General features: G+C 35.6%; 9 protein-coding genes across 12 annotated transcripts; 5 read left to right on the forward strand and 4 right to left on the reverse strand.

Annotated features, from left to right (window-relative positions):
• On the forward strand, window positions 1840-3411 carry LOC104761974 (iridoid synthase-like). Of its 2 annotated transcripts, none has more exons than XM_010485178.1 (2): window positions 1840-2046; window positions 2156-3411. In XM_010485178.1, the coding sequence occupies exon 2, from the start codon at window positions 2178-2180 to the stop codon at window positions 3318-3320; it is 1143 nt and encodes a 380-aa protein (XP_010483480.1). In that variant the 5' UTR covers window positions 1840-2046; window positions 2156-2177; the 3' UTR covers window positions 3321-3411. The 2 variants fall into 2 exon arrangements, with proteins under 2 accessions (XP_010483480.1, XP_010483479.1); XM_010485177.1 differs by having other exon boundaries at window positions 2167-3411.
• On the reverse strand, window positions 3820-6875 carry LOC104761975 (protein DAMAGED DNA-BINDING 2-like). The gene is made up of 11 exons (XM_010485179.2): window positions 6636-6875; window positions 6265-6355; window positions 6016-6143; window positions 5802-5924; window positions 5636-5724; window positions 5409-5529; window positions 5235-5326; window positions 5015-5144; window positions 4656-4904; window positions 4379-4575; window positions 3820-4270 (listed from the first exon to the last, which is right to left on the reverse strand). Exons 1-11 carry the CDS (start codon window positions 6873-6875, stop codon window positions 4042-4044), a joined length of 1689 nt encoding a protein of 562 aa, XP_010483481.1. The 3' UTR covers window positions 3820-4041.
• Window positions 7640-8999, forward strand: LOC104761977 (dehydrodolichyl diphosphate synthase 2-like). The gene is made up of 3 exons (XM_010485181.2): window positions 7640-8197; window positions 8287-8354; window positions 8433-8999. Exons 1-3 carry the CDS (start codon window positions 7796-7798, stop codon window positions 8878-8880), a joined length of 918 nt encoding a protein of 305 aa, XP_010483483.1. The 5' UTR covers window positions 7640-7795; the 3' UTR covers window positions 8881-8999.
• LOC104761976 (dehydrodolichyl diphosphate synthase 3-like) lies at window positions 8881-10923 on the reverse strand. The gene is made up of 4 exons (XM_010485180.1): window positions 10763-10923; window positions 9859-10096; window positions 9713-9780; window positions 8881-9632 (listed from the first exon to the last, which is right to left on the reverse strand). The coding sequence occupies exons 1-4, from the start codon at window positions 10921-10923 to the stop codon at window positions 9188-9190; spliced, it is 912 nt and encodes a 303-aa protein (XP_010483482.1). The 3' UTR covers window positions 8881-9187.
• LOC104761978 (dehydrodolichyl diphosphate synthase 5-like) lies at window positions 13568-15111 on the reverse strand. Its single transcript, XM_010485182.1, has 4 exons — window positions 14946-15111; window positions 14512-14737; window positions 14176-14243; window positions 13568-14090 (listed from the first exon to the last, which is right to left on the reverse strand). The coding sequence occupies exons 1-4, from the start codon at window positions 15107-15109 to the stop codon at window positions 13646-13648; spliced, it is 903 nt and encodes a 300-aa protein (XP_010483484.1). The 5' UTR covers window positions 15110-15111; the 3' UTR covers window positions 13568-13645.
• LOC104761979 lies at window positions 17212-19167 on the forward strand. The gene is made up of 5 exons (XM_010485184.1): window positions 17212-17518; window positions 18123-18273; window positions 18370-18436; window positions 18533-18773; window positions 18862-19167. Exons 1-5 carry the CDS (start codon window positions 17451-17453, stop codon window positions 19076-19078), a joined length of 744 nt encoding a protein of 247 aa, XP_010483486.1. The 5' UTR covers window positions 17212-17450; the 3' UTR covers window positions 19079-19167.
• Window positions 19508-20319, forward strand: LOC104761980 (zinc finger CCCH domain-containing protein 25-like). Its single transcript, XM_019240115.1, has 3 exons — window positions 19508-19665; window positions 19770-19877; window positions 20259-20319. Exons 1-3 carry the CDS (start codon window positions 19508-19510, stop codon window positions 20317-20319), a joined length of 327 nt encoding a protein of 108 aa, XP_019095660.1.
• On the reverse strand, window positions 20338-21818 carry LOC104761981 (probable NAD(P)H dehydrogenase (quinone) FQR1-like 3). Of its 2 annotated transcripts, none has more exons than XM_010485185.1 (4): window positions 21731-21818; window positions 21382-21450; window positions 20863-21222; window positions 20338-20787 (listed from the first exon to the last, which is right to left on the reverse strand). In XM_010485185.1, exons 2-4 carry the CDS (start codon window positions 21405-21407, stop codon window positions 20550-20552), a joined length of 624 nt encoding a protein of 207 aa, XP_010483487.1. In that variant the 5' UTR covers window positions 21408-21450; window positions 21731-21818; the 3' UTR covers window positions 20338-20549. The 2 variants fall into 2 exon arrangements, with proteins under 2 accessions (XP_010483487.1, XP_010483488.1); XM_010485186.1 differs by having other exon boundaries at window positions 21382-21456; window positions 21731-21814.
• Window positions 23001-25942, forward strand: LOC104761983 (subtilisin-like protease SBT4.7). Of its 2 annotated transcripts, XM_010485188.1 has the most exons (9): window positions 23001-23100; window positions 23207-23301; window positions 23399-23490; window positions 23586-23838; window positions 23935-24427; window positions 24530-24762; window positions 24844-24955; window positions 25035-25248; window positions 25357-25942. In XM_010485188.1, exons 1-9 carry the CDS (start codon window positions 23002-23004, stop codon window positions 25923-25925), a joined length of 2160 nt encoding a protein of 719 aa, XP_010483490.1. In that variant the 5' UTR covers window position 23001; the 3' UTR covers window positions 25926-25942. The 2 variants fall into 2 exon arrangements, with proteins under 2 accessions (XP_010483490.1, XP_019095804.1); XM_019240259.1 differs by lacking the exon at window positions 23001-23100 and having other exon boundaries at window positions 23213-23301; window positions 23935-24424.

Genomic DNA, 25942 nt, shown 5'->3' on the forward strand with positions numbered 1-25942 from the left:
TTTTTTTTTTTATTGTTAGTGGTCGTGAAGTCAGAACCATAACAAAGAGGTGATTATGATTTAATCCTTCTTATTCGTGTAATTTCGTTTAAAGGCGATTATTTTAGTTATTTATGATTAGACCCCTTTCTCTCAAGCACACTCCGTTTGTAACAAGGAAGTTGAAACTCCATGCCGTTTTCTTAAGCTACATTGAATTGTTTAAGAATGAAAAAAAATAATAATAATAAGATGAGAGTGGGTCTATTCAATGGATATAGATTAATGTAGAAGAAGGGAGGAAGACAAGAATTGAAAGAAGAGTAATGTGTAGGTCTACCACAAAACATGGTCCATTTTTAAGCTATGGACACAGAGCCAAGTGTATGATTTTTTAGCTTTTTCAATGTCTTTGGGGCAAGAGATACACTGTACCCATTTCCCCCCTTTCAGTTTCTCCAACGCAGACCGGCCGAATATTGTCAACTTCAATTCAATTTTTTTTTTTTTTTTTTTTTTTTTTTTTATCAGTTACACAGCCAAGATTGACGCATACGTGATCAAAAGCTTTGACTAAAGAAAAAAATAAGAACAAACTAATTTAATTATTACAATATTTTTCATCAATCAAAAAGTTTGATAGTATTGTAATTTATACATTTCGTCGTTTCGAATACTCAATTTTACAATTCCATTTTTCTACAATATTTGGAACTTGTTTCATTCGAAGTATCATGTTTGGCCACTGCATAATGTCAGTTAGATTCTGGTACATGAGTTGTTAGTTAGTGTATCACTCACGTGTGTAAGTGTGTAACTAGTTGTCGGTTAATATTCGGTTTTGACCGGTAAGACTGTTAACTGAAAGAAACACCAGAGACCCACTTGAAGAGTATACATAATTAAAAGAAAAAAAGCCGGCCAGCAAACGTAACGGCCACGGCCAGATTCTGCATCTCGCAACCTTGACCGTCCGATTGAGAAGTGGACAACATGCTGAACACGACGATTCATTTTAAAACTATATGAACTGCATGTGGCTTCCGTAACACATTCCATAGCCACAAATTAAATTGGTAAACAATAGACGACGCCCGCTTAACCCAATAGATAGATGATAATCATCCTTACAATGATACCAAATGTTTTTTCGGTTATGGGTATATAGGTTCGTACTTCGTACCATATATATCAAGACATCAATGACTCTGCTCTTGCAGCACTATTGACCAACCCACATGCATTAACCAACCTAGGCTTTGCGATATGCAGATCACATATATAGTTGACAATAGTGTCATAATTAAAGGCTATACAATTTGGCTAAACAAACAAAATCAAATACTTAAAAACCCGACTATTAGGTCGACACTATATATGAGCGTTTTGATTTTGACTAGCTCGATTAAAACAAACTCTACTACTACTAGTATGAACAAAACCTAGACTAGACTATAGACATCATAGTCAAAATCGGTAAGCAATCGTGACAAACAAAATTATGACTCCGAAAAAACAATTTAGAGATTAAGAGAAAATTTCAAATGTCACAAGTCCCAACCTCAATTATTTCTCTCATTATAAAACTGTTGCAACTCGCCATGAAGCAGAAATAACTAGTAAGTGTGTGGGTCAATCAAACAATTGTGCATGGATAAATTCGGTTTAATTTTATGGTATTGTCACTATTTTGATGTCTCAAAAAAAAAGTTGATACCATGGTAATATTGACATTGACGTCTACGGTGGAGCATGTCAAGATTTTCTAAGGATAAACTTAGATTTTTCCACCATACAGTATATGGTTTGAATCTTAAACATATCTTTTTCTATACACACAAATATTGCAAGCAATATAACTTATGCCATCCATAAAAATAATGTGTGGATTATTATTAACTCCATTTTTTTCGTAATTTTTCAGAAGAAAAAGGATTGTAACATGAAACTCTAAAACACTGTTGACTTTAATCTATTTGTATTATAAAATTGTGCTTAGTTATGCTGAATCGTAGCTGTTTCCAAAGCAACTTGCTTTGGATATTCTAACATAGCCTTTAAAAACAGGTAAGCATCGAGTCTTTAAACTCTCCTAAAACCCGTTGAATCAGTCCCACACATTATTTTTTTCTCTTTACGTAAATGTTTATATAAAGCTTCGATCGTAATCAATTAGTTCTCTAATAGTCACAACAACAATGGGGTCTGAAGATGGAATCTTGATGAGAAGAAACGAAGTAGACGAGAACGTCGCGTTGATCTTTGGCGTCACCGGACTCGTTGGTCGAGAGATTGTAAAGAGGCTATTAACGTCTAAACCAAGATGGAGAATCCACGGCGTAGCGCGAAACCCGGAGATCAGTTCATTGACGAAGATGTACAATTTCATCTCATGTGATCTGCTTAACGCATCTGAGACTAAACAGAGATTGTCTCCATTACAAGACATCGTGACTCACGTGTTCTGGGTCACGTGGTCTGGTGAGTATCCATTGGATAGCGACAAGTGCTGCCTTCAGAACAAGATGATGCTTACAAACGCTTTGGACGCTATTCTACCAAACGCTACGAGGTTAAAGCACTTCTCGCTTCAAACGGGGATGAAGCATTACGTGTCTCTTGTCGGAGAAGGTTCGAGTTTGTGTTATTACAGCGAGGAGTGTCCAAGGAAGAGTCCTGGGAGAAATTTCTATTATGTTTTGGAGGATTTGTTGAAGGAGAAGATCACTGGTAATTCGGTTGTTTGGTCGGTTCATAGACCCGGTTTGCTAATGGGAAGCTCTACAAGGACTCTGTACAATTTCATGGGAAGTCTTTGTGTTTATGGTGCCATGTGTAAGTATTTGAACCTTCCTTTTGTGTTTGGAGGGACAAGAGAATGTTGGGAGGAGAGTTACATTGATGGATCTGATTCGAACTTAGTCGCGGAACAGCATATATTCGCTGCAACAAGTGGGAGAGTGCGATCGAAAGGTGAAGCCTTTAACGCCATTAATGGGGTAGGTTTCACTTGGAAGGAGATTTGGCCTGAAATCGGGAAGAAACTTGGAGTGCAAGTTAATGAAACGACGATGTTCGATGAAGGTTTCTCGTTTGATAAAGAGATGGGTAAGAGAAAGCATGTGTGGGATGAGATTGTGGCGAAGGAGAAGCTTGTTCGGACAGAGATTGATGATTTGGCGAATTGGGTTTTCATGGATTTGCTGTTTAGGTTTCCGTCTAAGCTTCTTGGGAAGAGAGAGAAGGTAGACAAGTTTGGGTTTAAGAGGAGATATAGAACCCTAGATTCAATTTTGTATTGGATTGATGTGATGAGAGATGAAAAACTCATTCCTTTGTAACACATGTGCTATTGTTGTGACTGATAGGTTTGATCAACAATGTAAATCACAGTATGTATTTGTACACTAATGCTCCCTCCCCTTACTTTTTCTTCGTTTGGGCAAACATGTATATCACTAATAGAACGAGTTTTGAGTAATGAGTTTTTTACACAAACCCTTTTTGGCTTAAGATTATTAAACCAAAAAGCATAATTTAGTAGGTCAAATAGATTGTTGTACTGCAATAGCTTAGTTAAAATCAAAACTGCGGATAACCAAAGTTACATTCAGGTTTTGAAGACGCGTCCAAGAAACTGTGATGCATTGACAAATATAATAGGATGAAGGAGTGGCAGACCATACTTGAAACAACAAGATGATTTGCTGGAATCAGTTTGTTTATTAGTTAGTTGTTTTTGATACAGATGAGTTTTAGCTGTCAAGATGACGTAAGAGTAAAGACTTTTCATCCCTTGTTCCACTCAGTGAGATCAAGAATCACTCCAACAACTAAAAGAAAACAAAAGAGAACCTTCTTACTGCAATTCATACTTTAGATACACCAAAAAGAAGTTGAAGAGAGCCACACAAAAGCCGATCATGCCCTTAAAAAAGGAAAACAAAATCGCCGGCCAAAGGCAAAACAGGGCATGCTACTAAAACAGAGTATGTACAAGAGAACCTACCAAAATAAAACAGAGTACAAATTAGTTATACATAAAATACTTCTTTCTTCATCTTAAGTTTTTGTCTTCCGAGTAGACTTGGTTGTTTTTGCTTGAGACTTGTTGACTTTAATGTTTTTGCCTTTAGAGCTAAACATGTCATCATCGTCGTCTTCATCATCGCTGCCACGCTTTTGCTTCTTTCCTTTCTTCTTGCTTTCACTAGAACATATAATGATCTTCTTATCCTTCTTCTCCTCAACCATCTCTGTTTCCTCCTGTGGCCGCCAAATGAATAGGGACCTGAAGATACCGGAGTTTGAAACAAAATCCACACCAATGAGATTAGTCATCAAAACAGTTTTCACTAATTAGTTACTCTCATAACTCGTGGGTAATAAACTCACGAACCTTGAACTTCCTGAGGCTAAAACATCATCACGCGGATGCAACTTGTTGACTGGAGTAATAGTTGTTATGTTTGGATCCATAACCTCTGCAACCAACTGTCCATTGCTTGCATCAATGAAATCTATTGGGTGAAGAGCAGTTCCGTTGAAGTTTTCACTTATGTAACGACCAACCGCAATGAGTGACTCCGAGGTATCCTGCGGATGAACATATACCAAATGCTCTATAAAAGGGGAACTGATGGAAAAGGAGACGAGAGACAGGTAAAGTATCAAACCTTAGGATCCCATTCAGCTTTGAATGGCGTCAAATGCCGATTGAAATCATGGCTATGAACAATCTCTCGGCTTGGCAAATCCAAGTCCCCAAAGATAGAGTCCCATATTCGAATACGGTTGTCCTGACAGGTCGTGAGGATTTTGGTGCCTGATGATGGAGAGAAGTACGCAGAGTTGACTACTCGTTTGTGTGCAAGATCATTCAGAGAAGCTTTAGGTTGTAGTTTACGCATATCCCAGATTCGTGCCTGACATCATAACCAAGCAAATTTATTGAACAAGTTCTGACAAAAATCAGAAAATCATCTAAACAAGTCCAAAGTGAAAGCATGCTCTTGGTTCTCTTTGATAGACTTACAAAATGATCGTTCCCACAACTGAGAAGAAGCTCAGGCTGGACAGGGTTGCAGTCAAGGCCAACAACTTTGCTTCCTTGCTTGTGTATCAAAATTGGCTCACCCGTACTGTTATTGGTACGATGGTCGATCCTTTTATCACAAGAAGATAAGTCTGACGTTCATTTGAACAATAACAAAGAGGCTAGTCTACAAACAGTTTAAGGGGATGAAATCACATACATGTGAAGAAACCCAAAATTATCAGCAGCTAGCACTAAACCTTTCTCTGAGTTAATATCCATACCGTACAGCATTTTCCAACTCTTTTGGCCCTATTAACCGATGATATGTCATATCAGCATAACGGCTCATACAAGAAAAAAAATCAGAGAAACGAGTTGATGATGGTGTGACCTGCCATCCATCCGGATTGAGATTAAGCAACGTTGATGAGATTCCAGTTTCCAGGTCAGTATAACCAATTGTTCCATCAGAGGATGCAGAATAAACCATGTCATCATTTGTGGGACTAAACCTGCAATACCAACAAAAGCAGTTCAAAAAAAGACACAGATTTTGTTTCCAGATATAGACAACTAAATGGAGATGTAAAATCACATCAGATAAAATGAGATCCTTACCGCATATTGTTAACTTGTACGAAGTGAATGTTTCCATACACATTCTTCTCATACACTTTAGCAAAATCCCAGACTCCAATTTGCCCTTTCTATTAACCAACAGAAACGAAAATAACAATGAGAAGATAGATGCAGAAAAATTTGTAACTTGTTCAATTCTAAAAACCTTATCTCCAGAGAGAAGAATGTTATTTCTTGTTGGATGGAACTCCAAACATGTAACACGTCTGCTGTGGTATCGAATGACTGCACAATGAACTTGATCCGGTATCACATATTTTGGTTTGATCTGTATAGCACAAATAGTTCCATATACTCCAGTCAACAAAAATCTGATTACGCATCAAAACACAGTAAGAACGGCGTGCAAAGAGACTTACAGGGGGAATCCTCGGTTGGATTTGGCGCTTAAACACAAATTCAATAGGGTTCTTTGTAATCCTATGTGAAGTTGGGGGTATTCCGTGGTCAGTAACCACTCTATGAGGACATGACATTGTAGTGTGGCCTTCAATTGATGCAGTAGAAAAACAAAAACATTTGGGTAAACTAACATTTTCTCCATTCACCAATCACCAATCACCAATCATATATAAGCAAGAATCGAAAAGGAAATGTGGATTCTTTACCAGGCATTTTGCATAGGAAGCAAGGTTTCATAGGACAATCTACATAGGTTGCTCCTTTAAATCCAGCTTCATGCCCAGGCTGCTTACAAACCTATATAAATCCACCATGACACAACAATCAAAGCCAAACACTATAATCCTTTGTATCTGCATCAAAGTGAAGAACTTTAAGTAACAATGTAGTGAATTTGAGGCACTTTTGGTTAAATTTCACTCCTAGGCAGCAGTGGCTGCTTCGATATGTTTTGAAATCAAAAGCAAAAAAACTTAAAGTCATTCACTTTGATTCCGTAAAGCCTAAACAGAATTAGAAATGAAAGCAGTTGAAACGTCGCATAAGAAAGTTAGGGTTTTTCGATAAGAGAGTTTACTTTGCAAACTTTTTTGATAAGCTTAACGGTAATGGGTGCTTTCCCTTTGGCTTTGTTCTTCTCCAATTCAATTTTCCCTCCGTTTTTAACCGCTTCATCTTCTTCTTCTTCTTCCTCCTCCGACTCCGACAAAGGGTACTTATCTTCTTCTTCCTCTTCTGACGAACTTAACTCGGAATCTGTATCTCTGGCGATGATGATTTCTGGGTCTGTTTTCTTTCTGTTCCTCGTTATACCCATTTTTGGTTTTTAAAAATTCACACGACCCCGACAAAAAGGAATGAGAGAATACGAATCAAACTGTTTTGTTTCTTTTTGGGTTCAATGACGACGAGTGACGACGACGCAGCGTGGGTGAAAAAAAATCTAAAGCCGGTTAGGTCGGTGACCGAACGGTTCAATTGAATTTTTACGCTGACAAAAACAATTAAACTCCCAGTTCAAATCACCATTATACCCCCTCAAGATCCATACGTTTACTATTATTTCGCTGATAACCTAAGGATAGTTCGGGTATTTTAAGTAAAGGTGTGGTGGCGGGAGAAGTTAATACGTGGCGAATTACTGCCCGGATAGCAAAACTCACGTGGCTCTCACGTGTTATTACGCTATTGGGCCTTTTTATTCATATCACCCACTAGTAATGGACTTCGGCCATAATTTTCATTTATAAAATCCGATTTTTTTTATTTTTTTTGGGGATATAATTTGGTTTTGGATTTGCTGAGAGAATGTTGTGATCGATATAAATCAGAGCTTTATTTCAAATTTACATTTATATGGTAGGAGGAGCTTCTTAATGCATGATAAAATCGGAAACGTTAGAGAGACGTGGACGAATAGTAACTCGTATAAACCACACAAAAAGAGGAGAAAAAGAAAAAGAAAAAACAGAAGCTTGGAATATATCTCTTTAACGATAAACTTTGTTTTGTGGCGCTCAATTTCGAAAACAACATACATACATGATCATCTTTAAAAACACACCGACCAAACAACACACGACGTCGTTTTCAAAACGGCCTTACCAGAACCATCTATGCAGGGAGTTTAAGAAACTTCCAACTAATCTTCTCCGCTTTTAATACAATAATGCTTCTTCTCTTCTCCTATCAAACTCTTACCACAAAGCCTCGAGTGAATCAATTTCTCTCTTTAAGATGTTATCTCTACGAGTCCCTACTCCTACATCCTTCCGGCGATTGCATGCCGGGCGATCGCGGTTAAGTAGAGACTGTTTATTCTCTTACTCGCCGAGTTTCGTGAACAGAGGAGTCAGACTTAGAGTCAGATCTACCAAATCGGAGGTTGTGTTTACGCCGACGGAGGAGGAGGAAGAAGTAACTCTTCCGGAGGAGCTTCAGCCGGAGCTGATGCCGAAACACGTGGCGATTATAATGGACGGGAACGGAAGATGGGCTAAGAATCAAGGTCTTCAACCTTGGGATGGTCACAGAGCTGGCGTTGAAGCTTTGAAAGAGATCGTTGAGCTTAGTGGTAGATGGGGCATTCAAGTTCTGACAGTTTTCGCCTTCTCTACTGATAACTGGATTAGACCAAGGGTGAGTTTATAACCTATAATTCTTGAATTTTGCATATTACACACCTTTCGATCTTGATGCGATTTGAAGTTATATGTTTCTTTCTGCAGATTGAGATTGATTTCTTGTTTAGTTTATTCGAGAGATCTCTCAAATCAGAGTTCCAAAACTTAGCCCAGTAAGTTTATTTGTAAGCAAGAATTGTTTTTGATTGATTATTTATGTTTCGAGAACTTAATATTTTCGAGTGTTTTAGGAACAATGTTCGGATATCGATCATTGGAGATTCATCGAAACTTCCGAAATCTCTGTTAAGATTGATCAACGAAGGTGAGGAAGGTACTAAGAACAACAAGAGGCTTCAGCTGATCGTAGCGGTTGGTTACAGCGGGAAATACGATGTTTTACAAGCGTGTAGAGGTATTGCTCAGAGAGTTAAAGATGGTGAGATTGATGTTGATGAGATAGATGAGGGACTTATAGAGCAAGAGTTGGAGACGAATTGTACTGAGTTTCCTTATCCGGATCTACTGATAAGAACGAGCGGTGAGTTAAGAGTTAGTAACTTCTTGTTGTGGCAATTGGCTTATACAGAGCTCTTCTTTGCTCAAGAGCTATGGCCTGATTTTGGGAGGAGCGGTTATATCGAAGCTTTGATGTCGTTTCAGCAGAGACAACGACGCTTTGGTGGTCGAAAATCTTGATTTTTTTTTTCTCCTTGCAATAAAATAAATTGGTGTAATGGAAACTGTATATGATGTGTAATAATGGATGTGTTTATGCCTCAAGAACACTGCTTTCAATAAGCCTTTGGGATATTACAGTTACTTGTGTTGCAAGATTCAGTTTTAGTTATGTGTAGGCGAAGCAAGAAACAAGAAACTGCAAGGCTGATTTTATTCGCAATTTTTCGATTTATCTACACAAAATTTATGAAAGTACAATGATATCTGAAATTAGAGCAAGTATTTTGGTTGAAATCTGAGGTGAACATAGTGGACAAAATGTGGATCAAACCCGACAGCCAAATCGTCTTTCTCTGCGTTGATATGAAACCAAGGCCTCTACAAGCTTATCCTTATCAAAATCAGGCCAATGGACTGGTGAGAAGAAGAGCTCGGTGTAAGCGAGCTGCCACAAGAAGAAGTTACTAATCCTCTGTTCTCCACTTGTTCTAATCAGTAGATCAGGACTTGGAAACTCGGTGGAATTTGTCAGAAGCTCTCTCTCGATCAACGCCTCGTCTACATCTTCCTCTCGGATCAATCCAGTTTCTGATTTATGAACAATGCTCTTGCAAGCGCGTAAGATGTCTAATCTCCCGCTATAATCTATTGCCAACACGAGATGTTTCTTTTTGTAGCTTTTCGTAGCTTCCTCTATCTCGTGGATTGTTTGGCGTAGAGATTCAGGGATCTTTGTTAGATTCCCGATAATAGAAACTCGAGTTTCCTCTCTGAAAACAAAAAGATCTTGGTAAGAAATGAGCATATCATATGTTCTAAACAAAAAACCTAAGTCGAATTGTATTTATACCTTTGGAAATATTGGATCTTGGACTTGAGGTAATGTTGGATCAAAGACATTAAGCACTTAACCTCAATCTTAATAATACCAAGAAAAATGGTTAGTGTCAATAATTGTATGAGAATGTAAGCTACTTTGTCTAAAAAATGTCACACCTTGTGTCTGCCCCAATTCTCTGTTGAGAAAGCAAAAGCTGAGACTGTATGAATCCCCAGTTTAAAGCAGAGTTCAGAGAAGTCTATAAGCCGTTTAGCTCCGGCCTCATGGCCTTGCGACGTCAGCAATCCTTCCCGTTTGGCCCATCTCCGGTTTCCATCCATTATCACTGCCACGTGTCTCGGCATCAGCTCTCTTTGTAGCTCCTCCTCTCCGACCACATAAGTTCCCTCGTCACTTACACAAACAAAAAAGACCATAGCTATGTTATGAACATTTAGCATTGTTATCTTATAACAAAACAGAGCATATGGTATTTGTGAAAGCTCTGTTTCTATTTACTAAAGCCTCTGCATGAAAATCTTAAGTGCACGTTGCCTGTTTGACAACTTTCGAAACATTGCCTGAAATGAACTTAGTTTATTCTGGCTTTCTTATTCTTTTACTAACCAAAAACACACACAAGTTAGCACTGGTCACTCTGTTTTTCTTTGCCTCTTAGATGAAACAGAGAAACTTAACCAATAATCTCTGGCTTTAGTACATAATTATCATTCAATGAAATTTTTGGTGTCATTTGTGCAGTGAATCTTATGCAGCCTCATATAATGAAAAATTAATAATCAAAGAGAATCTTGATATGATCCACCTAAACAGTCTTGTTGTTAAGAATAATTTTATAAATCTCTGTAGTTAACTATTTTTGGTTACATTTTACGAACATGTATAAGGCGATAGAGTTTATTATAACAAACTGAAATAAAATTTCGTAAATTTTTTTTTTTAAAAACTTGGACACATATTCTAAGAAGTAAGTTTAAATCATTCATCACATGTACAACTACTGTTTGGTTAGTTGAGAAGCCAGCAAAAAATGTTTTTCAGTTCAACAAAAACAAGTACCGTTTGTAGTTGTTATCATCGTCTCTCGAAGCTGTGAATTTGATGAATCCGAGGAGTTTAAGCAAGGAAAGAGGCCGGAAGCTAAAATGGTTTGTGATGATGCAACAAGAGATGAGAAACACAAAGAGGAGAGATAAAAGAGAAGAGAGAAGAGACAACATTGTCGACGTATTAGCTCGACTCATTGAAGGTTTCTCATCTTATATAATAAGAAAAAAAAATTTCTAACTTTGTCTAACAACTTGACATTTAGCACTATACTTTTGTGACAAATACCATTCTCATTAATTTTAAATTTAACATTATATTTTTTATTTTACTTTATTTTATTTGTATCTTATGTGGTGTATAGTTTGTTAAAAAAAAAATTGTTATATGGTTTGCTTTTTGAATTTTTTTCAACAATGTTACAAAAATATATTCCTTCCATTTTTTAGTTTTACCATCTAATATATTTCATAATGAAATCATACACCATAGAACCTTAAAAAAAATACTGATCAGCCCAACTAAAAATTATAAACAAATTGAAACCAAATAAATTTAAGATAGACTAGTTTAAAAATATAAACTAATTTAAAAATATAGAAGATTTTCTAATATATATATATATATATATCACATTATATTCAATAATCATATATAATGTATTAAAAACACAACTCAAATAAACCAAATTAATTTATGATAGACTAATTTAAAAATATAGAAGATTTTCTAATATATATATATATATCACATTATATTCAATAATCATATATAATGTATTAAAAACACACCTCAAATATATAAAAACTCACATTATATTCAATAATCATATATATTGTATTAAAGACACAACTCAAATTTGTATTTAATAGTAATTTATAAGTTACAGTTTGATTGTCTTTAAAACATATGTACTAAAAAAAACATAATGATATCATAACATAATTATTTTATCACCCTATGATATAACAGAAAACAATAATTACAAAAATTAATCTATTGTTAGTTATACTATTAATATTAAAATGATTAGAAATAGAGACAATATATAGAAAAAAAAAGTTAAATTTCACACACTTTTTTTTCATGATTTTTATAAAAACTGGTTAAACTTATAGTATAAGATATTTGTTTTGTGATATCGTTTTAATAAATTATTTTAAATTGACTTATCATATATAAAATTTTTTTTTGTTAACTATTACTTTTAAATGATGACAATAAAATTAATATATAGGACAACATAAAATTATCTATCAAAATAATTAAGTAAGATCTTACATTTTTCTTTCTAGACTACTTATCAGTTTTTTTTTCCAAAAAAGAAAAAATATTAAAAAAAATTATCTTATCTATTTAAAGAAAATACCATATATAGTTGATTTTGCTATAAATAATTGTCTAATTACTATGGTAACCTACTGTTTAAATCAACAATATATTGTAATTAAAAATATTTAGTAATATGTACTTTGAATTTTCTCTTTTTCATGATCCTTCTATGAAATACTATATAACATATATAAATTATAAATTGTAGTTGAACTGTAGTATTATGAATATTATTTTTGAAAATATATATTAACAATTATATCTGTATATTTCATATATAATTAAACGGAAAATTCATTTTATATTTCAAGTTAATAATGCATACATATAAACCACCTACTTTCTAATTATAAAGATATTTAAAAATATTACCTTGATTGTAAAGATATTCAAAGACATTACCTTGATCGATCAAACCTTCTGTCTCCTTACTACGTATTAGACAGGCCATACACCTTGTACGTGGAGAAACTTAATTGATTACCATTTTTCAATGTTTAACCACCAAAGTAGATCTATATTATATCTTTGCATGTCACCAAACCGATGACATACGTTTATATTTATATTTATTACTTGATAAAAGATTCCTGATACATCATATCACACTATTAAGCCGTATTACCGGACCCTTCCAAAGGTATTAATTGATGTAATCGAACAAATCGATTTTGTTTTTCAGTTGGTTAACTGAGAAATAAATATCTTGTTAAACTAAGTCGGTAAGGCCAAATGTTGACAAAAAAAAAACATAGTCGGTAACACTCCGATCCACTAAAGTTTTTTCTAGTGTTTTGTAGCTTAATTCGTTAGGTGTGATTAGATCAACAATGACATGTAAATGTTCCTCAAAAGTAACATTTTTCTGTAATCCATAAAATATCTCACAATTTTTTTTTGCTCGCGTTACATTAATAAATATTTAAATTTATGTTCAAGTTGACAAATTTGCGTCTCATATTGGTAACATTTTAATTATTATTTTCGATCTAAATCTTCAAAAAGCCTTAAAAAAAGGGTAAAATTTGAAGTGTTGTTTTTATTACTTTTACGAGAAATCCTTTATTGTAAAAATAAAAGTAGGTAAAACATTATGACTTAGGGTTTTTTTTTTCCAGATTCACTAAATTGTAAAGAACCCACAAGACTGATTTCTTGTGTCAGAAGACATCAATTTTTAGCAGCTGAAGAATAAACGCAACACGTCAAATATGGTATTGCACTTGAAATATCAAATTTTACTAGATTTATCTCTCTGTAGCTAAAACAGACTAGTTCGATAGACAAAAGTTAGATGAACATAACAAAAGACGCAGAGATAAACAAAACAAAACAGATGAAATAGAACATATATGGATCAAAACTAGGCCTAAAGAAAATCTCATTTAAAAGTTGAATACGAATTTATTGAAAGTGATTTTTTTGAAAGTTAAGAATATATAGCATTTTTAGAACAAACACATATATTTATGTCTCATATGAAAACAACCGTATCGCTACGTAGTGTACGTACTATTGCATCAATTGAACAATTTTGATTACTGAGACATGAAAATACAAAGTTTAAACTCTTCGACCAAATCGCCTCTGCCTTTGCTGATACCAAGTCAACGCATCAAGATACTCAGCTTCGCCAAAATCAGGCCACAAAACATTAGGAAAGTAAAGCTCAGTGTACGCAGATTGCCATAAGAAGAAGTTACTGATCCTTTGCTCTCCGCTTGTTCTTATCAGCAGGTCAGGGTTTGGGAATTCGCTACACTTTGTCATCAACTCATTCTCCATCGCCTTCTCGTCAATGTCCTCCACTTGGATCAACCCGTCTTTCACTTTCGTTGCAAGATTTTTGCATGCTTGTAAGATGTCAAATCTTCCACTATAGTCTATAGCTATAATGAGTTGTTTCCCTTCGTAGCTCTTTGTAGCTTCCTCTACCTCTTCTATTAAACCTAGAAGCGACTGGGAGATTTTTGCGCGGTTCCCAATAACTGAGATCTTGATCTTATCTCTAAAACCGAATGGGAAAATTAACATCATGACGTAACTCTTCTAAAGAGGATATATTAAAACAATCAACATGTTGGAATAGATACCTTTGGAAGTACGGCATTTCAGACTTAAAGTGTTTCTTAAACAAGGCCATCAAACAGTTAACTTCATCCTGATCAAGGAAAACGAAAAACCGAATCAAAATGGAAGTATGAAAAAACATATATAATCGGTGTTAGTAACTCAACCATAATTAAAAGAATAGTTTTAAAGGTCACAAATTTGTATCACCGGCGGTGAAAAGAAATAACTAATTAATAAACATGTTCTATTCATAAGGTCCAAAACTTCTTGGTTACTCAAAAGCAAAAAATATCTTGAACCGTTTTGTGAAAGTCATATATATATATATATATATATATATCATTTGCAGTAATCACCTCAGGCCTTTCCCAATTTTCAGTGGAGAAAGCAAAGAGTGAGATAGTATTTGTCCCCATAGCGAAACAATCCTTAGCATTCTCCATGAGCCTTTTCACTCCGGCCTCGTGGCCATCCGATGTCCCGAGTCCACGTTTCTCCGCCCAACGTCTGTTTCCGTCCAATATAACCGCCACATGCTTTGGCATTCTATTTTTCGCTCGTTTCTCTTTCTCTCCCATTGGACTACAAAAAAATGTTTGTAGGCTTTTATATTAAACATATATTTGACATATGCATAATACCTAGTAGAACAAACGTTAAAAATTCAATTGAGCAATATGGATTCACACCTGGTTGAAGAATCCATAGTTAGTTAATTTCACAAAAATAATAATAGGAAGGAGCTTAAATTAACACGTGGAAACTATGATTAATAAAAGCAAATAAGTACCGTTCGTCGTTTCTTTCATCACCGTATTTAGAAGCTGTGATTTTGTAGAATCTGATTATATTTTTCAAGGAGAAATGAAGTCTTAGACGCCGAGAAATGAAGAGACCAGGGATGAGAAGAAAAAGAGCAAGAAAAGTAAAAACAACAGAAAATAGAGACAACATTTTTTTTTTTCTTTTTCTGTCTTTGTTTCAATGTTTTGTTCGAATATTGGAGCACTCGTCTAAGTACTTAAAGAGAGCTACGGGTTGAAAGGCGCACATGATCGATGGAAACTTCTCTCTCGCACTCGCTCGCTGTCTACTCTTGATGCTACGCAAAAACAGATCATACGTAATTAAGGTTTAATAAGATCTTACGACACTTGGAAATCACTAAAACGTTTCGTCACGTGATTTTCTCATTAAACTAAGAAATTTGTATATGTTCATGCTTTGACTTTTGTTCGTCCAGTATAACTTCATGGTTTTAACATAAATGTCGAAGCTAATCGTATAGATATAGTCATGCTCTGACAGTTTTGTTTGCATGCATCGTTTATATCTTCATGACTTCATGTGATGACGTCGTTAAAGAGAATATTAAGAAAGAAAAAAAACGAGCACCGTTTTTAATTAGATGTGTGCAATGTTTTAACTTTTAAGCAAGCACACATGAGTCATGAAGCTATAGTACTAGTACTTGGTCCGGTCCTTGGTTACTATTACTATATATACTAGCTAGTACTAGTAGCTATAGCCTAGAATAATATTCCATCAGTTTCAAATATAGGATGTTTTAGTTAAAACAAGCATGTTAAGAAATATTTATTTTAAAAAAGTTTAATTAACCATAAACAAGATTGCATAATAAAAAATATAAAATTAATCCAAAAATTGTATAAAAATTTGGAAACATCCTATATTATGAAAAAAAAATATTTCTCTAAACATCATATATTAGGAAACGAGGAAACTATTGTAATCTTCGTTTTACTTTCGCACTAGTGTAATTTTGTTTGTTTATATAATTAACATTTCATTTTCTATTCCACTTTAATTTTATTCAACTTATTAATTACTGTATCAGTGTAAATCCTTTTTTTAATCGCACTACCCACTTTAATTATTGCAATGCATTACAATTGTTGTGAGCATTGACCTTATCTACTTAAAAAGTGTCTAATACACTAATGGACTCATTTTTTATTGATACCTCCATCTTTTTTTTTTCCACAATCGCTTTTGATCTATTTTTTTTAATAAATTAAAATATTGGAAAAAATCCTTTATTTTTGATAAAATGTATTGAAATGTTCTTGACATGTGGGAGTCTTCAATATGGTATTTTCCAAGACTTTTTATGCTCAGTTTAAATTAAAAAAAAAACAAATGAAAACTATATATAAGATTTAGTTACAAATTAAAAAGAATAATCATCATAGAATAAAAAAAGGATTTGATTTTTCGTAAGAAGGTTATGCTTCCAAGTAACCAAGACGGTTGAGTCCACACACAATTCAGGAAATTTAAGAAAATACAAAATTAAGAACAAAAAGAACATAGGTATATATCCTTATTTTATACTATAAATGCAATAGATACATGGTATACATTTGCATCAATGTTTGACATGTATATTAATCAAATTAATTGAAATCACTTGCATCAATCACTATCCTCCAACCTTTTTACGTGGTTCAACGTAACAGAGACATATGTACAACATAAGTTGGAGACGCCTAAATCCTAATATCTGATAAAATTTATAAAATATCTGCGTATTATCGATATCATCTTCCAACCAAGTTGTTCTCACATTTTTTACCATAGAAGACGTTACATTACTCTTTCTTGTCATTAGTTTTACATCTTTTAAAACTTTGTAAAGAGTATTTGTAATCACTATCTATATTCTTTTTTTTTTTTGTTAAAATACAAGTACGTACTCTGTGATGATAATAATATAATGACAATCAGTCAAACCGTCAAAGTGATACTGCGTGACATACTGTACTATTATTTTACAATAAGGTAATGTCAAATTATTACAGCCAGCCCAGCCAAGTGGCAAGCCTCTTTTAATGGAAGCTGACGAAAAAACCTTCAGTACGGACTAAGGTCATGCTTTTAAAATAAGTGCACAATCGTAATTTTCACACAGGTGATTAAACCCCGCTTTTAAAATAAGGGCATAATCGTAATTTCTGCTTAAGTTTCGCGACTTTCTTGAAAAGGCAACTTCGAGAATCGTAACTGATATATAAGTGCTCATCAAGAAAAGAAAAAAAAATCCACTCTTCTCCTTCTCGTTCTGATCATCTGATTGGGCCGTGAAACATAAAACTCCTAGAAAGAAGTCTTTAATTCTTTTTTTTTTCTTAAATAAAAACAAAAGAAGAAAATTTCCTTTTTTGTATCGATGCTTTGAATCACAAGCATCGTCGTTTTTGGCTTTCTGTGTAATTCATTGATTCATTCTCTCTGTTTCGTTTGATGGGAATTACTATTGTTGCTCACCTCCTATATGGCGAAGTTGTCTTTCAAGGATTCTCTAAAAGCTCTTGAAGCTGATATCCAACACGCTAATACACTGTAATATCCTCCTTTTTCTTTCTCGAGTTTTTTTTATTGGATTTATCGGCTTTTATTTTATAAAGTCTCGATTTTTACTTTTGTAACTCTGGTCTCTTGTTATTGCTTGGTTTGCATGTAAGAGAAGGGAATTAAAGGTTGCTTCTTTTCTTTTTTATTGTTAGCAGTGAAGTTTGTAAAAATTTCTTCTTTAAGGTTATGTAGCTTGATATTCTCATAGGTCCATCACTATTTGAGAAATTGATCACTGCGTAAAGGGTTTATCTAGACTCGAACTGTTTTTTTTAATACAAGGAGTATATGTTTAGGCTCGTGATGACCTCAATTGATTCTTGAGGTTTCTTGTCCTCCACTAGTGAACTAATTATATCAGAGCAAAATAACCATATTAGCTGAATCAGTAATGGTCTAATTTAGTGTCTTGGCTGCTACTGCTAGTGTTAAAGGCTACTACAACTTATTAAACTCTTAGAATGTTTCTGTGATTGATATTAGTGGTAAAGCTGTTTGAATATTTTCATGCCTTGACAAAAAAATCTGTTTTATAGTTAAATGCTTACTATCTTGATCTCATGTTTGTTAATTTCTGAAATTTGAATAACAGAGCTTTAGATCATCCTCGAGAGAAGGATGGAGCGCGTATTCAGATGAGATTATCTTACAGCCCGGCTGCTCAATGTTTTCTTTTTCTTGTACAATGGACTGATTGTCACCTCGCTGGTGCCCTCGGTTTGCTCAGAGTTCTTATCTATATGGTACTTTCTTTCACCATTTTTCTTACTTACTACATTTAACATACTGTTTGGTGATATATAGTTTGATTAACCCGTTGAGCTATAAATTTGGTTCAGACTTATGCGGATGGAAAGACCACAATGTCGGTTTACGAAAGAAAAGCCAGCATAAGAGAGTTTTACGGTATATGTTTCTTTTGCGCTGATATAAATTTTGGTGATGGAGGATGATATAGTTAGTATATGCTCATGGATTTTTCACTGTCTTGGTGTTTATTAGCTGTGATATTCCCGTCGTTGTTACAACTCCAAAGAGGTATTACAGACCTAGAAGACCGCAAACAGAAAGAAGTCTGCAATACGAGATACATAAAGAAGGATGAGAGCGAAATGTTTGAGCTCTCGAAGATTGAGGTCGAGAGGGAAGAAGAATGTGGAATCTGTCTGGAGATGAACAGCATGTGCATGGTCGTGCTTCCCAACTGTACTCATTCTTTATGCATAAAGTGTTACCGCGATTGGTAAGTCAAACTCTCAAAGCCTTTGTAACCTTTTGAATTAATGTAACTGGTTTTCTAAAAAAAGGGTCATGTTTTTTTTTTTACTTAGGCGAGGGAGATCACAGTCATGCCCGTTCTGCAGAGACAGCCTAAAAAGAGTAGACTCGGGTGATCTCTGGATGTTTTTGGACCAAACCGATACAGTGAATCTCACTGCGATCACTAGAGAGAATCAGAAACGGTTGTTTGATTACATTGAGAAGCTACCGCTCGTGGTTCCAGATCAAATGTATGCGTCTTCTCCTCACGATTGCCATCTGAGGTAAAGGCGAAACACCGGTTCTTTGTGTATGTATTAGAGTTAGTACAAGTACAAGTACTATAGTCCCTCGTTAAAACTCTTTTCTTTACCATTTATCTTGGGAAAGTCCCATTATGTATATTTTTAGTAATCTCTTCTTCTTCAAGAAGAGGGCTACACTTACAAGTTACAACTAATTTACATTGGATCTTGAATAAAAATGATCCTTTCCCACGCAAAAAAAATTGTTGAGAATTCATATGGATGGATTCAGTCAACAGAACCCGACCCGGTAAATGTTATTCGGGTCGAGTTTGGGTGGATTTACTGGTCAACTTAACCCGACCCGTTAAATTCTGTTATACGCGTCTACGGCGAATTATTCAAATCCCCGATTTAAAGGCAATTGCAATTAGGGTTTTTTACTCGGCGAGGATCGATGAATCCATTGACAATGGTGAAGCAGACACAGAGAATTAACGCGAAAGAATTACATCTAGGGATCTCCGACGAAGCATCATGGCACGCCAAGTTCAAAGATTCAGCCTACGTTTACGTCGGACGCTTACCGTACGATCTCACGGAGGGTGATCTCCTCGCCGTTTTCGCACAGTATAAGTTTCTTCTTCTCACAATTGTTTGAAATAGTAGTAATGTATGTACCTAAGAAGGTATGGTGGTGATTCTTATTCTGAATGTTTTGGTTTCAATTGAAGAAGTTATGGTGAAGTTGTTGATGTGAATCTTGTTCGAGACCAAGGAACTGGGAAATCAAAAGGATTTGCTTTTGTTGCTTATGAAGATCAGCGAAGTACTATCTTGCTGTTGGTTAGTTCATGATGAAGCCCTTCCTCTCTATGGATCTTTTTTACTACTACACATTGTTTCTCTTAATTCAGATTCTTCTTCTTCTTCTCCCTGGATTGTAGATAATCTGAATGGAGCTAAGGTGTTGGGGAGGATAATTAAAGTGGAGCATCGTGGTGAATACTTAAAGAGAGAAGAGGAAGATGATGAGACGAAGGAGAAGAAGAGAGAGGCCCGTGGTATTTGCAGAGCTTTTCAGAGAAGGGAGTGTACTTCGTGGGGACTCTTGCAAGTTTTCTCACGATGAAAACGTAAAATTAGCATAATCTCTCAAGAATCAAATATGTTTTTACTCATTGATTTTGTATTTTGATTCTTTTTTTACTTTATATGGACAGAGAGGTGCTAATACCGGTTGAGGAGCTGAAGATCGGAGAAGTTCCAGGTGAGATTGTGTAAAAGAATCACTATGGCATATAGGATGTAGGTGATTGTTCATATTGATATCAGGTGGTAATGCTTTACATGAGTAGCTAGAAGCCTAGAATCTATGGGGAATGAGATTTGTTGACCATTTAGCTACATACAGATGTGTTTCTCTGTTTATATGTCAATCTTATTTTCAGTTTTCTCCTTGACGACATTTACAGACTGATTAGTAGTATATGAAACACACAGTCGCTTTGGTTCTAGACAGTTGAACGTTTCTTGAGTTTCTTGGCTATTCCAGCAAAGTACTTACCATGGTAATTCGCCTGCTGAATCTCCAGCTCAGTTGGCTCGCGTGACCCATCAGCTGCATAAGTCCCTGAGCCATACGGCGAACCACCTTTCACCTCTCCCATCTCGTACATGCTTTTACCAAAGGTATACCCTACCGGTACAAATATCATCCCGTGATGAGCCAGTTTTGTCACTGCCGTCAGTCTGCAGATCAAAAAGTCAATCAATGCTTGCCTATGTTGTTCTAACTTTTGCTATCTGTTAGAACTATGTTCTTACGCAGTGAGTTCTTGACCTCCGCCGTGAAAACCCGTACTCCAGAAGATTCCAGCAGGTTTCCCAGCGAGAGCCTGTGTAGTCCAGATATCACTTGTATTGTCAAAGAAAGTCATGACCTGTGATGCCATCACTCCAAACCTAGAAGGAAAGCCAAACATGAATCCATCTGCTTCCGCCAGTTGTTCTGGTCGAATATCCGCTACATCGTCCGGTCTTGGAACAGCCTTCACTTTCTCCAGTATTTTCTCCGGTAATGTCTCTGGCACTTGCCATAGTGTTGCTTCCACGTCTGGAACAGAGTTGGCTCCTCGGAGGACCTCTCGTGCCATTGTCTCAACATGACCGTGCAAGGAATAGTACCTACCACCAGACAAACCGTAAACCAGATCTTTCGTCAAAACCAATCTGGTCTGAGGACCGAAAACCAGATTTTTCGATCTGTCTGGGCCAGTAGCATAAAATAGCAGAATTCTATTGACTACAGTTGATTAACTTGGGATGGATTGGTTAAAGACTCACACTATGTAAATCTTGGTGACAGCCATAGCTTATAGCTTGAAGTTGCGGACAAACCAAGAATTCCTGCCCCTGAAACTAAGGAACATGACACTGTTATGTGATCCGAAGCTTTTCGATGATCGAAATGGAAATTTCTATATCGACGAGAAAACATTGATAATTGATATATTCTCCTTGAGGACCAATAATTTTTTATCAACAATGTTCGTTTTTTCCTACACCTTCACAAGTTTTGACTAAGTTTACTGGAAATCGGAACTTTACAAAAACTGACATTATCAGATTTCCAAATAAGAATCGACTCCTATACAAAAAAAGTAGCAATTCTGAGGAAAATAAAATAACTAACCTTTGTGAAAGAAGGAAGAGGAGGAGATGAAGAAACAGTCTGAGGTTCGGAGTTAGCTTCGGGGATGTTCCAAGACAATAAATAATATGTCCTTCAGGTTTGGTGAAGATGATCTTTTAAGAACTGTAGATCACGTGGCAATAAGTTTGACCGACCATTTTTCTTACATTGGGCTCATCATCTTCAAGCCCAATAAATGTTTAATGTCTCTCCTCCTCCTCTTGGCTTCTGAATAATTTTTTAGTCAGACAATAATAAATCTCATCATGATTAAGAAAATTAGTAACAGACAGTATATATAGTTTACACAGCTTACTGATAACTCGTTATTTATAAACTTATCCATATTAAAAATATTGATAACTCGTTATTTTTATTGTTATATATATTTTAAGATATAATACATAAATTAATTATGTCCAAGAAAAATAAACACATAAATTAACAAATTTAAAAATATTGTATCCATAACATAATAATTCACATTTATTTTTTAATATAGTTACTTTTAAAAAATTCATAGGTTTTCTATATGATAGAGTAATTGATTATGAAGTTAAATATTCAGCCAGTTATAATATTTTCGGTTGATTTTAAAGGTTTTGGTATAAATATTTATTGCAAAATTTGAGACTATTAGTTACTTGCAAAAAAAAAATATATATGATTTTTTATTAATAAATATAATTCAAATAATATCTTAATTTTATAAAGTTTTGAATAAATTAAATATATGGGTATGCAACTTATAAATAAATTGTATTAATACTAAAATCAAAACAAATTATTTGGAATATTCATTTTATAAGAAAGAAATACATTGGAGTAAAAACCACACTTCTTATGTTTTACAGGTAACGGAGAAATACATTCGAAACACATTTTTTCGGAAAGAAAAAATTCTGTTCGGACCAAAGATATATTTCTTAAAGATGTAAAATACAGTGATACCATTTTGGTCAACATACCATTTGATACAATGTCTTTAAGATACACATGATGAATTGTATAATTCACGTTAATATTTTTTAAAACTTTTCACTATCTGATAAAATAATACAAATAATTTTTATTTAATTTAAATATCTAAATATAAATAAATAATCTATATATACAAATAAATAATTTAAAATATAGAAATAAAGAAACAGAATCAAAGGAACTTAATTTGGATTATTTCTTGACCGGTTTAGGCATGATGCTACTATATATAAACGGTTTCGTTTTCATCTCTATGAATCCATAGAAACTGAAAGTTTACAAGAAAAAAAATGCCGAAACGAGCAGATTCCTTTTGTCTCCTCCCATGTCTCCTTGTCTTGTTATTGAGTTCAGTCTTAGGAGTCATAGATGATCCTCAAAGTAAACAAGTGAGTTACGTTCTCATAATCTCGTACGTATACAATAATTATCACTAATATATTGTTTCTCTCTATACATGGTGATAATGATGACGATACTTACTAATTCATAAAGGTGTATGTTGTGTACATGGGCTCACTTCCCTCTCAACTGGAATACACACCAACATCGCATCATATGAGTATTCTTCAAGAAGTCACGGGAGAAAGGTGCGATTTACTTGAATCCTGCCTTCTGTAACCATTATTGTGATTAGTTATAATAAGCTTATAACAAGTGATATATATGGATGTACACGTACTCTAGTTCGATGGAAGGTCTTTTGGTGAGAAGTTACAAGAGGAGTTTCAATGGGTTTGCAGCCCGGCTCACTGAGTCAGAACGACAAAGAGTAGCGGGTTAGTGTTCTTCGATTGAGACACGTACATCTTACGTTAACATGTTTTTTTCAGGTTAAAATTTTATGAAAACCCTTTTTAATTTGTGTTGTTAGAAATGGAGGGAGTTGTGTCTGTGTTCCCAAACAAGAAGTTACAACTCCAAACGACAGCGTCTTGGGATTTCATGGGGTTGAAGGAAGGTACGAATACAAAGCGAAACTTGGCCATAGAAAGCGATACTATCATCGGCATGATCGACACTGGGATTTGGCCGGAATCCGAGAGCTTTTCCGACAAAGGGTTTGGTCCTCCTCCCAAAAAATGGAAAGGTGTTTGTTCCGGTGGCAAAAACTTCACTTGCAACAAGTATATTTCTCATAATTAATTAAATTCTCTAATAGAAGATTAGTACTATTGTTTTAGCTAGGCAAAGACTGATGTGTTCACATTTAAATATTATAGTAAGTTGATCGGAGCAAGAGACTACACAAGCGAAGGCGTCAGGGACAGAGATGGCCACGGTACACACACAGCGTCCACAGCGGCTGGAAACGCAGTTGCGAATACAAGCTTCTTTGGAATAGGCAATGGAACGGCAAGAGGTGGTGTTCCAGCTTCTAGAATCGCAGCTTACAAAGTCTGCTCCGAGACAGAGTGTACCTCGGCATCTGTACTGGCAGCCTTTGATGACGCGATCGCAGACGGTGTTGACCTCATCAGCATCTCTATCGGGGGAAGGTATCCCAACCGGTACGAAAACGACACGATTTCGATCGGGGCTTTTCACGCTATGGCTAAAGGGATTCTAACAGTGCACGCAGCAGGTAATTCTCCGACTCTTCCGACTCCGGCCAGAATCGTGAGTGTAGCGCCGTGGATCTTAACAGTTGGAGCTAGCAACACAAACCGTGAGTTTATCACCAAAGTTGTTTTGGGAAACGGCAAGACACTTGTCGTAAGTAGCACTCTCGTTTCTCTGCATGCATGTCATCATTGTACGTAGTAGTAGCTCAGTCTCTTTAAAAAGAATCTTTTTTTTTTTTTTTTTTTTTGACAGGGGAGATCAGTGAATGCTTTTGATCTGAAAGGGAAGATGTATCCTCTTGTGTTCGAAGACTATTTAACGAAAGGAAAGATCTTGGTTTCCAGATATCCATTTAGTGCAGAAGCAGCTGTTGCATCCATTTTTAGAGACGACTACGAATACTATGCCGACGTTAGCTCCACGCCCTTCTCTCTTCTACCACCAGACGAATTTGACTCTCTCGTCTCTTACATTAACTGCACAAAGTAACAATCAATCCTCATTCTCTCTATAAATTACCTCTACTTATTTTGTCCTGATACCTCTGTGTTTGTTTTCTTTCTCAGGTCTCCGCAAGGATCTGTTCTGAAAACTGAGTCAATCTTTAATCAAACAGCTCCTACAATTGCTTCCTTCTCTGCTCGCGGTCCAAACACCATTGCAGTTGATCTTCTTAAGGTATCTTAACATTTTTTTTATGCTCCTGTTTCTTTTTTCTTCTTTCCTGGTCTCAGTGACAATGGTTGATGGATTGCAGCCAGATGTAACAGCACCAGGAGTGGAGATCCTCGCTGCCTATTCACCTTTGTCTCAGCCAGCATCCGAAGGGATCGACAAAAGACGTGTCAACTACTCTGTTTTGTCCGGAACTTCTATGGCTTGTCCACACGTTGCAGGCGTGGCTGCTTACATCAAGACTTTTCATCCTGAATGGTCTCCTTCCGTGATCCAATCTGCTATCATGACAACTAGTAAACAAAACTTACAATCCAGCTTTTTACTTTCTTGTCCCTGCTAAGCTAGTAACCTCTGTTGAGAATACTCTTTTGCTTATACAGTCTCTTTATTAATCTTTGCAGCTTGGCCAATGAATGCTAATACAACTGTCTTGACATCAACCGATGTCCTTGCACCAACCGAGTTTGCTTCAGGAGCTGGACATGTCGACCCAATAGCTGCTTTAAATCCTGGACTTGTCTACGAACTGACCAAATCAGACCACATCGCCTTTCTCTGCGGGTTGAACTACACTTCGAAAACCCTTCAACTCATCGCTGGTGAAGCTGTAACTTGCAGTGGAGAGACCTTACCAAGAAACCTAAACTATCCTTCCATGTCAGCTCAAATTTCTAAAACTAATAGCTCCTTCACTGTGACTTTCAAAAGAACCGTCACCAACCTCGGTACCCCCAACTCTACATACAAATCAAAGATCGTCTTAAACCGTGGATCTAAGCTCAGTGCCAAGGTCTCGCCTAGTGTTCTTTCTTTCAAAAGGGTGAACGAGAAACAGTCTTTCACAGTAACTGTTTCAGGCAACAATCTCAACCGAAAACAACCTTCGTCTGCAAACCTAATGTGGTCTGATGGAACACATAACGTGAGAAGTGTCATTGTTGTTTACACTGATGATTATAGGTCACCATAGTCATCATTATCATAATA

Source organism: Camelina sativa, chromosome 18 (genome assembly GCF_000633955.1).
Source record: "Camelina sativa cultivar DH55 chromosome 18, Cs, whole genome shotgun sequence".
Classification (NCBI taxonomy): Eukaryota; Viridiplantae; Streptophyta; class Magnoliopsida; order Brassicales; family Brassicaceae; genus Camelina; species Camelina sativa.

Bases quoted from the DNA above. Each gene is read 5' to 3' on its own strand.
- LOC104761974 (XM_010485178.1), top strand. From the start codon at position 2,178: ATGGGGTCTGAAGATGGAATCTTGATGAGAAGAAACGAAGTAGACGAG.
- LOC104761975 (XM_010485179.2), bottom strand. From the start codon at position 6,875: ATGGGTATAACGAGGAACAGAAAGAAAACAGACCCAGAAATCATCATC. The intron at 5,925-6,015 runs GTAAGTCTCTTT...TGTGCTATACAG, and splicing joins TCCAACCGAGGATTCCCCCT to ATCAAACCAAAATATGTGAT. The intron at 5,530-5,635 runs GTAAGGATCTCA...TTGGTATTGCAG, and splicing joins GTACAAGTTAACAATATGCG to GTTTAGTCCCACAAATGATG.
- LOC104761977 (XM_010485181.2), top strand. From the start codon at position 7,796: ATGTTATCTCTACGAGTCCCTACTCCTACATCCTTCCGGCGATTGCAT. The intron at 8,198-8,286 runs GTGAGTTTATAA...TTCTTTCTGCAG, and splicing joins ATAACTGGATTAGACCAAGG to ATTGAGATTGATTTCTTGTT. The intron at 8,355-8,432 runs GTAAGTTTATTT...CGAGTGTTTTAG, and splicing joins GAGTTCCAAAACTTAGCCCA to GAACAATGTTCGGATATCGA.
- LOC104761976 (XM_010485180.1), bottom strand. From the start codon at position 10,923: ATGTTGTCTCTTCTCTCTTCTCTTTTATCTCTCCTCTTTGTGTTTCTC. The intron at 10,097-10,762 runs GTACTTGTTTTT...TGTTTGTGTAAG, and splicing joins GATGATAACAACTACAAACG to TGACGAGGGAACTTATGTGG. The intron at 9,781-9,858 runs GTGTGACATTTT...GGTATTATTAAG, and splicing joins AGAATTGGGGCAGACACAAG to ATTGAGGTTAAGTGCTTAAT.
- LOC104761978 (XM_010485182.1), bottom strand. From the start codon at position 15,109: ATGTTGTCTCTATTTTCTGTTGTTTTTACTTTTCTTGCTCTTTTTCTT. The intron at 14,738-14,945 runs GTACTTATTTGC...ATTTTTTTGTAG, and splicing joins GATGAAAGAAACGACGAACG to TCCAATGGGAGAGAAAGAGA. The intron at 14,244-14,511 runs GTGATTACTGCA...TTCCTTGATCAG, and splicing joins AAAATTGGGAAAGGCCTGAG to GATGAAGTTAACTGTTTGAT.
- LOC104761979 (XM_010485184.1), top strand. From the start codon at position 17,451: ATGGCGAAGTTGTCTTTCAAGGATTCTCTAAAAGCTCTTGAAGCTGAT. The intron at 17,519-18,122 runs GTAATATCCTCC...TTTGAATAACAG, and splicing joins ATCCAACACGCTAATACACT to AGCTTTAGATCATCCTCGAG. The intron at 18,437-18,532 runs GTATATGTTTCT...GGTGTTTATTAG, and splicing joins CAGCATAAGAGAGTTTTACG to CTGTGATATTCCCGTCGTTG.
- LOC104761980 (XM_019240115.1), top strand. From the start codon at position 19,508: ATGGTGAAGCAGACACAGAGAATTAACGCGAAAGAATTACATCTAGGG. The intron at 19,666-19,769 runs GTATAAGTTTCT...TTTCAATTGAAG, and splicing joins CTCCTCGCCGTTTTCGCACA to AAGTTATGGTGAAGTTGTTG. The intron at 19,878-20,258 runs GTTGGTTAGTTC...TTATATGGACAG, and splicing joins CAGCGAAGTACTATCTTGCT to AGAGGTGCTAATACCGGTTG.
- LOC104761981 (XM_010485185.1), bottom strand. From the start codon at position 21,407: ATGGCTGTCACCAAGATTTACATAGT. The intron at 21,223-21,381 runs GTGAGTCTTTAA...GTCTGGTGGTAG, and splicing joins GTCACCAAGATTTACATAGT to GTACTATTCCTTGCACGGTC. The intron at 20,788-20,862 runs GTAAGAACATAG...TTTGATCTGCAG, and splicing joins GGAGGTCAAGAACTCACTGC to ACTGACGGCAGTGACAAAAC.
- LOC104761983 (XM_010485188.1), top strand. From the start codon at position 23,002: ATGCCGAAACGAGCAGATTCCTTTTGTCTCCTCCCATGTCTCCTTGTC. The intron at 23,839-23,934 runs GTATATTTCTCA...TAAATATTATAG, and splicing joins AAAAACTTCACTTGCAACAA to TAAGTTGATCGGAGCAAGAG. The intron at 24,956-25,034 runs GTATCTTAACAT...GATGGATTGCAG, and splicing joins TTGCAGTTGATCTTCTTAAG to CCAGATGTAACAGCACCAGG.